General features: G+C 35.6%; 2 protein-coding genes and 1 long non-coding RNA gene across 4 annotated transcripts in view; 1 reads left to right on the top strand and 2 right to left on the bottom strand.

Moving 5' to 3' along the window:
- On the bottom strand, positions 1-4,743 carry LOC136843397 (uncharacterized). Of its 2 annotated transcripts, none has more exons than XM_067111754.1 (2): positions 4,686-4,743; positions 1-2,935 (listed from the first exon to the last, which is right to left on the bottom strand). In XM_067111754.1, exon 2 carries the CDS (start codon positions 1,797-1,799, stop codon positions 135-137), a length of 1,665 nt encoding a protein of 554 aa, XP_066967855.1. In that variant the 5' UTR covers positions 1,800-2,935; positions 4,686-4,743; the 3' UTR covers positions 1-134. The 2 variants fall into 2 exon arrangements, with proteins under 2 accessions (XP_066967855.1, XP_066967854.1); XM_067111753.1 differs by lacking the exon at positions 4,686-4,743 and adding an exon at positions 4,041-4,276.
- Positions 1-12,637, bottom strand: part of LOC136843398 (uncharacterized) — a 106,874-nt gene that overhangs the window by 63,316 nt on the left and 30,921 nt on the right. The window lies entirely within an intron of this gene.
- The window catches only part of LOC136843396 (uncharacterized), a 24,078-nt gene continuing 15,656 nt past the window's right edge, over positions 4,216-12,637 (top strand). The window contains exon 1 of the mRNA XM_067111752.1: positions 4,216-4,503. The gene's annotated coding sequence lies outside the window, so the exon portion shown is untranslated. The remainder of the gene's footprint in view (positions 4,504-12,637) is intronic.

The raw sequence follows: 12,637 nt of genomic DNA on the forward strand, positions 1-12,637 counted from the left end.
TGTATCCCAGTTTGGCTAAAGTGGCTTTTGATAACTGGTATATACCTTTGAAAAAAAAATTCAATAGGAAAGTACTTCATTATCGATGTTTCAATCTGCTAAAAAACATTCGTTTTATAACCCTCAACTCCAGATCAAAGATTGGGAAAAGGTTCAAATTTTTTATCTACGATTTTCTTTAAATACTCCGCCTGTTTCCTGACATTCAGAAGTTGACTGGTTCGAACCTGCCATCCCGGGCGCGCTTGAGATTTCTCCGATTCAATCACGACATCTATGTACTCCACTGTGGAGAGAGGATTCGGTTTCAGTGCAATTTCCTCCAGTCTCGCGAGGCTTTTTCTCACACTTTCGGTCAATCCTAACACTTTCAACCGAACTGCCTCAAATACCTCTTGATGCTTTTTTATAAGGTTTTCAGCTGAAAGTTTCTTTTTTGTTGCTTCTTGATACCGCCTCTTCAGATCCTCAGCAGTTTTCTGTACTTGAACCTGCTTACAGACGAATTTGTAAGGGATGTTTCTATGAAGTTCCCAGTAACAATTGCCCGGACAGATGCGGCAATATCCATTCGACATAACACAACACTCATGTTTTCTATTATCATCCTGTATATCGCAGACTTCGTGGCAAGTGCGGTTGCAGTTCAAACAGTTTGTTACATACTGTCCTGACGGAACGGACTCTCTCACAAAGGTCTCTTCAGTAATTGTGTATACAAAGTCCCTGTTCCTGTCAATATCAGCCTGGTGTGTTGTAAGAACATCCACTTCTTTCCTCAGTTGCTCTAATTTGTTCAGTCCAATCTGAATATTTACTCGAATACCAGCAATTAAAATCTCTAGATGGTGGCGTTCATTAAGTACATCTTTAGTCAGAGTGAGACTTTTGCTTTTTATCATGCTCAGATCATTGAAGAATCTCGCAAAACTTTTTTTCTCCATTTTCCAGAACATGGCGTCGAAGTCGTCGTCTTCATCATCGCCATTGTCCTTTTCTCGGTTTCCTACTCTGTTAAGTGCATACAGAGCAGAATTATTGAACTTGAAGAATTTTCGGTATGGTATATCCGCTTCTTTAATGCCACTCAGGACTTGGGGTTTTTGACCATCAGCAAAAGTTAGCAACAACAGTATATTCTCAGCAATATCCTTCCCAAACAGAGACAGTATTTGATCAAAAATATATCTTTGTGTTGGAGTAAGCCTCGGAAGGCAAGACTGAACGACAAAACCAACTGCATCAAGTCTGTCTATCCCTCCTGTTGTTAAAAATGTACGTATTTGTCCTGTAATTTCCGTGTCCCTTTCTACGCCTTTAACATCACCAAAGCCTGGAGTATCAATGATTGTTAGAGAGTAGGGTACTCTAAAACCTTCTTGGTGGTGTATTGTGTAGGAAGATAAGTGAATGGTCTGGCTTTTTGGCTCTGTAATCAGTTTGAAACGAAAGCTATCATCCCAGTCAACAGCAAATATGTAGTTAATTAGTCCATTGATATAAGTAGTTTTACCTGACCCAGTGGAACCAACAAGCATGATAACTTTCTCTTGTATCGCATCTTTTTCTTTCCCAAATTCAAATTTCCGAAGGTTATATATATCGTTAGATGCAATCGGTTTCAGATTTGGTTTATATATCAAGATGTCTCCATCCTGTACCTTCTCTGACTGTCCACACAGGAGAGATTTCAAGAGTTCCTCTCTCTTGATTTCCGATATCGAATTATCACCTTCTTCACTTACGTTAAGACTCTGGCCACAATGGTCACGCTCAGTGGCACTGGTATTTGCAGCCATGCTGACTGATGGATTTCCAGATACCACAGAGTTACAGGAGAGTTAGATTAAGGCACACAAATGAATAAAAAGTACTTGTAAACGAGTAGGACTCTCAATCATGGATTGCAAGTCCTCTGACAGGGTATGTAGGGCAAAAAAAAAAATAAAATAAAAATTCGGGTGAATTTTTTACACTCTCATCAATTGTTGATTGCTTCGCAACCAAACAGAAGAGCTTCCTTCTTGCACGTTCGTATTAGTTGACTCAATCTTTTCTTTATTTTCTCCTCTGATGCTTGTAAGTTTTTGTGATACTTCCCCCCTGGAATCCAAGTTTTATATATAAGCATCCAAAAACATGTTACGTGTCTGAATTTATTCTTGACTTCCAGGCAAATCATTAACCGATTATCATTTCATGAGATCATTGCATTTTACATGAAGGTCGTTAAGATTAATCAAATAATCTGTTGCTTCTCTGACAAGTTTACAACCCCTACTATCCAGTTCACTGGAACAGAATTTTCTTCCTTTCTTCCAGTGATAATTGATGACGGATTTTCTTCAGTTTAAAAATCTTAGAAATCATTGTAAAATGAACTTGGAGACAATTCCTCATATAAAGCAGAAAGTACTGCCTTCTTGTGTAATTCCTGTTACGATGATAAAAATTTTTTGGGAGGTAAATCTTCCCGTCACATAACAGCTACATTAGCATCACTTCATTTTTAGATATGCACTCGTATTGTGGTGTTACTCCTCTTTTTTGAAGTGAGGATTTTCCATCGTCAAGGTGTTCCCCATCCAGAAACGAAAAGGTTCCAAGACAACCAAGTTTTAAACCAAATTTGACATCCAGTGCAAAAGCCCTGCCATTAGTAGTGTCAGATCTGATGACTGCAAGGTGCAATGACTTACGCTGCTGTGCTTTCTTTCATCCTGTTATTTCATCTTTTATTTACAGTCTGCAGCATGTGCTGGAATATAATGAGTTCCTCACTAAACCTATTCGCCGTCTTGAAAGGGATTTGCACTTGAATGACTGTGGTGCATACGCAGTATTAAGTGTTAATACCACTGACTGGTGAGTAAGAAATTTCACTATAAATAATCATCGTTTATTGCTGCCTTGATTTGAGAGGCAACTTCTTTACCTGTGAAAGAAGGAAAAAACTGACTTAATGGAGTAAGACAAACTAAATAAAATTATGTATATCAAAATTAACAATTAGGATGTCTGTGTATTTATCAGCTGTATTTCAAAACGATAACTTAAAAATCAGATAAGGAAAAAATATGAGCACCAGCAAAACTCTGACTATTAGTGGACCAAAATTCAACAGGAAGCTCACATTTTCACTATGGTAAAATTTGCTAACTGATCTAATTACGTAGATGAAATGGAAGATGATAAGTTGATGAAAGGTGTATGTATAAACCAAAGATGATAGGAGGGAGGAAGAGGAGAAGGTCTAAAAAAACAGAAAATTTAGGCCTAAGGTAAGGTGCTGGGACCTATGAAGTCACTCACAGCTGAAAGGGAAATTAGAGCAAAAAAAAAAAGGTTTTAAGGTGCAACAGGAAGAAAACCTCGTAGATGCACTATGAAACAATCTTTAGGAGAGGGTGGAATGTAAGATGGCAGAAAGAGAATATGAACGGAGGTACAGTAAGAGGAAACAAAGAGGGAGAGTGAACGCAAGACTCTCTCTCTCTCTCTCTCTCTCTCTCTCTCTCTCTCTCTCTCTCTCTCTCTCTCTAATGTATTTCAGTGAAAAAAAAGCACTGATAAATATTCAAAGAACGTTCCACGGACGAGTGCACTATCTGCGCTATCAGATGAGTCAATACATTTCAACAGTTGACAAGAAAAATAGAAGAAATCGAGATAAACAGTCTAGGGTTGTAAATGAAAGAATGAATAAATGAAATGCCCTTGAAAATGACCATCTTGAGTAATAAATAACAGTAACTTTATTTCTCCTTTGAAGTAGAATGATGCATATTACCACGGCCCCCTCCCCTTAACTTATATTGTTTAAAATGTACGCTAGTTGCAAGTCATAAAAAAGAATGCTTAAATCACCTTCACAGTAACTTTAATTCCCTTACGTACAACACTAAATGACGTATGCATAATGTCTTCGCTTAATAATGTATGAATATTCAACAACAGAGTGAACTATTAGAATGTTAAAGAGGTTCTGATTAAAGCATAAAGTATACAAAATGACAAGCCCGAAATATTACATTACATACCTGGAAGCCTGAACATCATTTCCACTAACACAAAAAACAAAACAAACTTCAGGCTTTCGAGTTTCGAAACAGTGTGGATCTTTATCCAGCGACTGCTGAGGATTATGAGTATGTACTCACTCACTAGACTCACTGAACTGGATGTTACTACATTACACTACAGTAACAATGACTCAAGTTTTCTGCCGTCTGTCGTAGCAACAGCAAGGCCAGCGAGACCTTGGTCGTGGACTGGCAGCATAAGCTGACGTGAGTTAGGGAGGTGAGGTGAGGGTGTGGAGTGAGCGGAAAATGCTGAGTTCCTGGGAAGAGGAGATACGTTGCTGGTGAAAGAAAAGAACGTTGGTAATGTTAACACAATGGCTTGCTGAAACAGTTCACGTATGGTGTCTAAATCTTAATTTGATTTACGTCATCGCGGCTCCAAGACCTCAGGCAGTTTTGGTTGCAAGGCCAAACAAAGGTAGGACTGACATTGGTTGCCGCTTCTTCTTGGCTGGCCAGCTTGGCCTGTCGGGCACGTTTTTTACAATACTTTGTGCTTAAATTTATCACTACATTATCGGCACTATTGTTTGTTTTTGTAATAAACTCTGTCAGGCACTTTTACACACACTCGCTTTCATATTCATACCATTTACTCACTTCTTAAATCATGTTAAAAGGGCACACTAAGCACCTTACTCCTGTTCTAACAGATTGCGGCAGCGTACGTTCTCACACCACACACTTGTGACGCTGCCTTGCTCTGTCTGAGTTTCTATATCGTATATTATATATATATATATATATATATATATATATATATATATATATATATATATATATATATATATATATATATATATATACACAGTATATATATATATATATATATATATATATATATATATATATATATATATATATATATATATATATATATATATATATGTGTGTGTGTGTATGTGGGGGTATATATATAATTTGTGTGTGTGTAAGGTTTATTTGCCTCCTGGTCCGTTAAATACACAAAATCCACATAAGAATTTTCTGGCAACTACGATTGCTGAACGTTTCTCCTGCTGTTATTTTTTGCCGCAGAGAAGAAGGATGGCATCGAATCCATTGATCTGTGCTTAGAATTGTTTGTCTTACGTTTTGGAGATGGCTTGGTTGAAGAATTGTTTATGTAACCCTTTTAAGCAGTCGATCTCTCTCTGAGTTTGATGGGTGCTGATGCTACTCGGTAATCTGAGAGTTTGTATTCAGTTTTCTAGTCTTTGCTTGGGTATTGTGTAAGCTTTTCTTCTTATCTTTCCTTCTTCTTCTTCTTCTTCTTCTTCTTCTTACTATTATTATTATTATTATTATTATTATTATTATTATTATTATTATTATTAAAGTAGTTTATCTAGACCACCGAGCTATATTATTATTATTATTATTATTATTATTATTATTATTATTATTATTATTATTATTATTATTATTATTATTATTATTATTATTACGAAGTTTAACCAGACCACCGAGCTAATTTACTGTGCTCTCACAGGCCCTGGCTCCAGGATTTGTCGCTATTGACAATAAAGGTTCGATAAGAAAGCGTCAACCATGATAAAGGCATTGATTTTTCCCTTAAAATATTAATTTCCTTGCAACAGCAAATGCAGAGATAATGCTATCATCTGCATATCAAAAATTTTAAAGTTAAATGTTTAATGCCACAAAGATAAGTTTATCACTTGTGCATTTTGCTAGGCACACCCTGCCCTTGTACTAGCAGAGTTAAGTTGAAGAAACCGCAGTTACTTTATTTCACAAAAGAACTTTATTATTATTATTATTATTATTATTATTATTATTATTATTATTATTATTATTATTATTATTAAAGTAGTTTAGGCTAACCAGGCACCTGAGCTAATTTATTCAGTTCTCACAAGGTTTGTCCGAATAATTGGTTTAATTGAAAATATTGCAATTCTGACAAAATTTCTTCATATGATTAGTTTCCAAAACTTTCAAATTCGTTGCAGATAGAATCTGGCTATTCGAAAGAAAAATATTAAACTGTTAGTATTGCTCTACAGTATATATAGAGGGATTGGCTTTGGTAAACTTAGGGTGGCTAAGTGGCCTTGTGAATATTGAATTTAATATCGTATATTTTTACATTTTTTATAAGTTTGTTAGACCTCTTGCTCAATTTTTATCTGTACCTTTTTTATTTTTTTTTTTTTTTTACAATTTCCAACGAAGCCCCCAACGGATAACATGCATCCAGCAAACTATGAGATAAATGTGGCTGTCTAGGTAGAGAGATAGATAGATAGATAGATAAATAGATAGAAGTTTATTGACCACAACATATACAGTTATTAAAACTGCAAGCTCCTGAATACGGTCCAACAAAAGTACATCAAAATGGACACATAAATCTTTAGAATAAAAAAAATACATCTAAACTAGAACACTTGAAACCATGCGATACATTTTCAGCACATTAATTTTTAACATTAAAACTGTTAATGCAGCTAAATAAACGGAAACCTTATGACCATTTAAGCAGAACCTTAACCACAACAACTTTCCTTGCAAAGCATAAAACTAAAGATACTCTAGAAAGACAAAAAAAACCATAACATCCAACTTGCCGAACAACACCTTTTAACAATTCTCAGTACTTTTCTCATACATACGAAGACCGAATTAAATGTATTATTTCGCAGGGGGAAGGGCGGTCATCTACATGACCGAGATTAAGAAGAGAGAAGAGCCCTGTGGCAATCCACGACTTTGAACTGGGTCCGTAGAGGGGTACTGCCAACAGTGCACCTCACTCGGTGCACTGTAGGCATTACTTCAGGTTATTTGCAACATTCCTTCGGGCCTTAGTTGCAACCCTTTTCATACCTTTAATTCTACCTTCGTTGATATTATGGTTCTTCCACCTTACTCCCTCTCCTAACAACTGTATCATAGAGCAACTGCGAGGTTTTCCCCCTACTATACCTCTAAACATTTTTATGCTCAATTTCCTTTTCAGCGCTGAATGACCTCATCCGTCCAAGCGATTGGCCTTTGACCTCAATTTTATGTTCCATTCCATTCCTCTGAACTGGTTATTTTCCTTGGCACATTATTCAAATTAGGTAAGACTTCCCTTGTTGTTGAAAAGTTCCCTACAAGTACTACGAAGTCATATTTGCCACATCAGTATTTACTTCCCTTCTCTTATCTCTGTCTTCGTCGTTATCATTAAGCGAAGCCTCTGCCCAGCTTAAGAGTATTCAATATCATCTGTTCTCTATACGTTCTTAATCCCCGGGCATTGTTACTGCAAATTCTGTTGTGACCAAATGGTTACATATCATTTCTTTATTGCCTTTCAGTCCGAGCTTTGATTATTAGCATTGACGCTCTCTCTCTCTCTCTCTCTCTCTCTCTCTCTCTCTCTCTCTCTCTCTCTCTCTCTCTCTCTCATTATGTCATCGCATCTCTCTATCCCGTGATGTCTTGGTGATTCCACAGATTATCTCCCACTGCCTTTCCTCGGGTCCTTGATAGTTCTGAACTGCATCCATGGAGATCCCGCACGGAATTTGGCTTCATAGATATCACAGAGATTGATTTCCTTCGAGGCTGTGCTAGTGCTATTCGGGAGCCATTAAGTGAAGGCACAGACCGTGTAACCGATTCATTGTCGTCATCAGCTTCCGTCACGTGATCATAATAAGTGAATTCAGGTTTTCCTCCGAAACCTTCTTTGAGGTATGATATGAGAGCTAGTGATGTATTTATCAGGACGAAATGTTTGTTGAATTTCACTGCAATTACGGTTCTTGGTATAGGAAGCCCTTTAAAATTAATGAACCTTTACCGATATCAATTAAGGCTTCGTTCTTATTTGAATGAAAATACGAGGTTAACATCAAATTTTGTTCGATACATGATTGGTTGGGCAATTAAAGTCATAAACGGATTTTCACTTGACTTCAGTATGTATTCATTCATGTTCACGTTAAAGAAGATAAGAACTACCTCAGTTATTCACGATTTATTTTCATTGTTTAATTCAATTTTCTCAGTTCCCCCTTTAATGCTTTTTGCCTTTCGTGCTTAAAATATTTATGTTTATCAAAAATAATGTTACTTTGGTTAAAAGAGCCACCAGAGCTAACGTGTGAAATTATAATTTTGCAGACTTTTGAGTTGTTTCGAATAGTCTTGGATGCTGGGCATATAAAGTTCCTATTCCAGTAACAGTAAGCACGAACTTTATTATAAGTTAATCGCAAACCTATTTTACTCCATAACTGTGTCTGAGTTTGTAATGAATTTTACCGAATAATTATTTAAATTCATTTAATATTTTTTTTTATTTATTTACAGACAACCATGTCGAAAGCTCTTGTCTTTAGATTCACTTAACCAAATGAACAGATAAATAGAAGTTATTTGACTCCAGAGAATTTAAATGAGGTAAAATATAAATGATTCCAAATGAGTCGAATTTAACTGGTAACTGAATAAACAAAACAACCCCCCTTAGGGGGGTAGTGCCGTCAGTGCACCTTAGCGGTGCACTGTAGGCATTACTTAAGGTTCTTTGCAGCGCCCCTTCGGCCCCTAACTGCAACCCCTTTCATCCCTTTTACCGTGCCTCCATTCATGTTCTCTCTTCCATCCTGCTATCCACCCTCTCCTAACACTTGTTTCATAGTGCAACTGCGAGGTTTTCCTCCTGTAACGCCTTGAAAACCTTTTTACTCTCAATTTCCTTTTCAGCGCTGACTGACCTCGTAGGTCCCAGTGCTTGGCCTTTGGACTGAATTCTGTATTCCATTCGTACGAGTCATTTCTCTTAATAGGAAAAACTATAGCGAAATGACAGAAAAGAGAAAGCTAAACATGTTTCAGACTTCAGTGGGCTCTCCTATCACGTTCTCATAAATAATAATAATAATAATAATAATAATAATAATAATAATAATAATAATAATAATAATAATAATAATAATAATAATAAGGAAGCAGACCCTCTCTTAAAAATGTCCTGTTGAAAAGGATGGTTGCATCATGCGAATTAATCTTTTGCTGAGTCTTCTCAATTTTCGTTATGGCTCTTTTCTCTCCGACGTTAATATTGGTCAACAACTGGCCCATGTTCATGGTTCGGCAAAGAGAAATATATTAACAGTGTTTAGAGAGCAGTTTTATTCTCTGTGTATGTGCAGGTATTGCACTTATTGTTAATAATAATAATAATAATAATAATAATAATAATAATAATAATAATAATAATAATAATAATAATAATACTTATGACAATGATATAAGAAATAAACCGTAAACATAATTTAAGTAACATATATAATAATGAAAATGTAAAAAATAATACCAATACAAAAAAAAAAAACAATAATAGCAAAATTAACATTTATAATAGGAATATTAACAGATGACTTCACCGATGAGATCATTTCAGCCTCTTTTCAAAAGAGCAATTTAAAGTAACATTCCCATCATCTTAAAATTAATCTGGCGCGCTTGCTCAAACTCCAGTTCAAAGCAGCGATTTGATAATGGCCATAATGAACATAAGCAAACGAAAACGTCCTCTTCTCGGAAAAAGAAGAGGAAAAAATAATCAGGTGACAGAAGTTTCCTCGAGTGAAAGGAAATTGTTGAAGGCATTCAATCCCTCGTGGCTGCTGATTCACTTAAGGAATGGATCCCCCTTAAAATACTGACAACTGTATTTTAAGGGGAGCTATTTCTTAAGTGAATAGATCCCTTTATGAAATAGCTCTCCTTAAAATACAGTCACATCTGTATTTTAGGGGGATCTATTCCTCGTGTGAACAGATCCCCTTAAAATAGAGACTTAACTGTATTTTAAGGAGATCTATTCTCTAAGTGAGTAGATCCCCTTATAATACAGTTACATCCGTATTTTAAGGGGATCTATTCCTTAAGTGAACAGGTCCCCTTAAAATACAGACTTAACTGTATTTTAAGGGGATCTATTTCTTAAGTGAATAGATCCCCTTAAGTATACTGTATATCCTCTTAAAATACAGACTTAACTGTATTTTAAGCGATCTATTCCTTAAGTGAATAGATCCCCTTAAAATACAGGCTTAACTCTATATTAAGGAGACCTACTTCTAAGTGAACAGATCCCATTAAAATACAGTTACACCCGTATTTTAAGGGGATCCATTCCTTTAGTGAATATATTCCCTTAAAATACAGGCTTAACTGTATTTTAAGGGGATCTATTTCTTAAGTGAATAGATCCCCTCCAGAACATATCCCCTTAAAATACAGACGCAACTGCATTTTAAAGAGATCTATTCACTTAAGCAATAGATCCCCTTAATATACAGTTAAGTCTGTGTTTTAAGGGGACCTATTCACTTTAGAAATAGCTCCCCCCTAAAATACAGGCGTAACCGACTCCATAAACCTCGGTCACAAACGCCAGTGAAGTCCGCAATTGACTCTCTGAATCCCCGTTATTGCCTCCCAGATGGAAGGCTTTAAATGGCGGGAGAAGTAAGTAGCGGAACCGGCGCTGAAATGAACGTAATTAACTCCGGTCAGAAAACAGCGGCAGTCTTCAATTGCTATTGCTTCGTTTTAGCACTCCTTCTTCCCTTCCCACCATTGCTATTATTATGCTTATATTAATTTCGTTGATTAGCGGACTACATTTACTTACCTTTCTTGAATATCTTAGTTTTATATTTCTACTCCTCTCTAGTCATATTTCCGTTTTGCTTTCAGCTTCTTTTAGTATATCCATTCTTCTTTCCAGTTTTATTTCAAATTATGTCTTATAATACTGTCTCTAACCCGTTTCATTTTCACTTTCTCAGACTTTAATCATTTTTCCATCTTTTTCATCAAGTTTTCTCTCCATAAGAGAGAGAGAGAGAGAGAGAGAGAGAGAGAGAGAGAGAGAGAGCTCCATGACAGCCATGTTCTGGGTAAGCCACTTGCGATTATATGGTCTCTCTCTCTCTCTCTCTCTCTCTCTCTCTCTCTCTCTCTCGTCATTAGGGTCAAAAGGAAATCGTAACCTTCTTGAATTCGACAAATATGATTTTTATGAGCTGCAATTAACTCTCATCCGTAACACTGCTTCAAAGGATAGGCAGTGCGACCTGGTTTCCCTGATATCCGGCTAAAACCCATTGAGGAAAAAAGATCTTCTCTCGTATATTCCTCATCTGGACTGAAAGTATTTCAATATATATATATATATATATATATATATATATATATATATATATATATATATATATATATATATAAAATATACATATATATATGTATATATATACCTCATATTTAAAGACATACTGATAACATCCCCTCTCTGCAGCTTACAGCTGTTGAAACGTCCAGTCCACACAACTACAAAATCAGCCTGCACGGAAGATATTTTTCCATAAATAATGTAAGGAGACACTTGAAATCTAGCCTGAGATTGCTTGAGTAAATATAGATTCTGGAGAACCTTCCTGCTGACATAACATCCATTACAAAGGAGTTCCAGGAGGATATTCCAGGAGGAGATTCCAGGAGGAGGTTCCAAGAAGGACAACAGTTGCAGAGAAAATAATACATGAGAACTTTGTAAGGGGAACGTGAAAGACTGAGATTAAATGGGGAGAGTGGAAGTACTGTAAATCTTCTCAAGGAATTTTTTTAGTTTTATAATTAAAAGGATATACACAATTCTCTTGTATAAGTCCTTTTGCAGTGAGGTTATAAACTTTAGATCCCATTGTCGTTATCTATCTATCTGTTTATATAGACCCATATATCTATATCTATGCCTATATATATGTATATATACACATATATATACATAAATTTATGTATATATATGCGTATAAATATATATATATACAAAATGTATATATGAATATATATATGTATATAAATACACATACATATATATATGTATATATATGTGTGTACATATATATATAGAGAGAGAGAGAGAGGTCAGTTAGGTTACTCTTTGCTAAAATTATTGCTTGCATTTTATACTAGTGAAAGGAAAATTATTCCCCAAAACTATATTGCATGGAAGACTCCCCTCTCGAACACGACATTGGAACTAATTCCCACTTCACAGGGGATGAAACAACTATTTTTTACAGCCTAACGCATTATAGTTTTGCTTTAAAAATTCAAATAGACAAACTTTCCTATTTTTTTGCGGGTTTGACAACTTTTTTGGGCAAATACATGCAAAATCTTCATACAAGTTTCACTGAGGGGCCCATCTTTCATATATGTGTATACATATATATGTGAGTATATACTGTCACAAGTACCTGGTTATTACACAACTAATCACAGAATTCAAACATTTAACCTCACTTCAGCCAGATACCTGAACTCTCATAACAATAAAAATTACGACTGAGTACTCTAAAGGAAACAATGATCCCTTAAAAATGCTCATTAATCACGTGAAAAATCAAAATAAGTTTATCAAAAACAAGTGTGAGGTATCAACAATTAAACAAGAAATATACTAGAGCAAAAGGACATCACTCCATCAAACAACTTTAACTGTTTCCCTGGTC

The sequence above is a fragment of the Macrobrachium rosenbergii genome, chromosome 11 (genome assembly GCF_040412425.1).
Source record: "Macrobrachium rosenbergii isolate ZJJX-2024 chromosome 11, ASM4041242v1, whole genome shotgun sequence".
In the NCBI taxonomy this organism is placed as follows: domain Eukaryota; kingdom Metazoa; phylum Arthropoda; class Malacostraca; order Decapoda; family Palaemonidae; genus Macrobrachium; species Macrobrachium rosenbergii.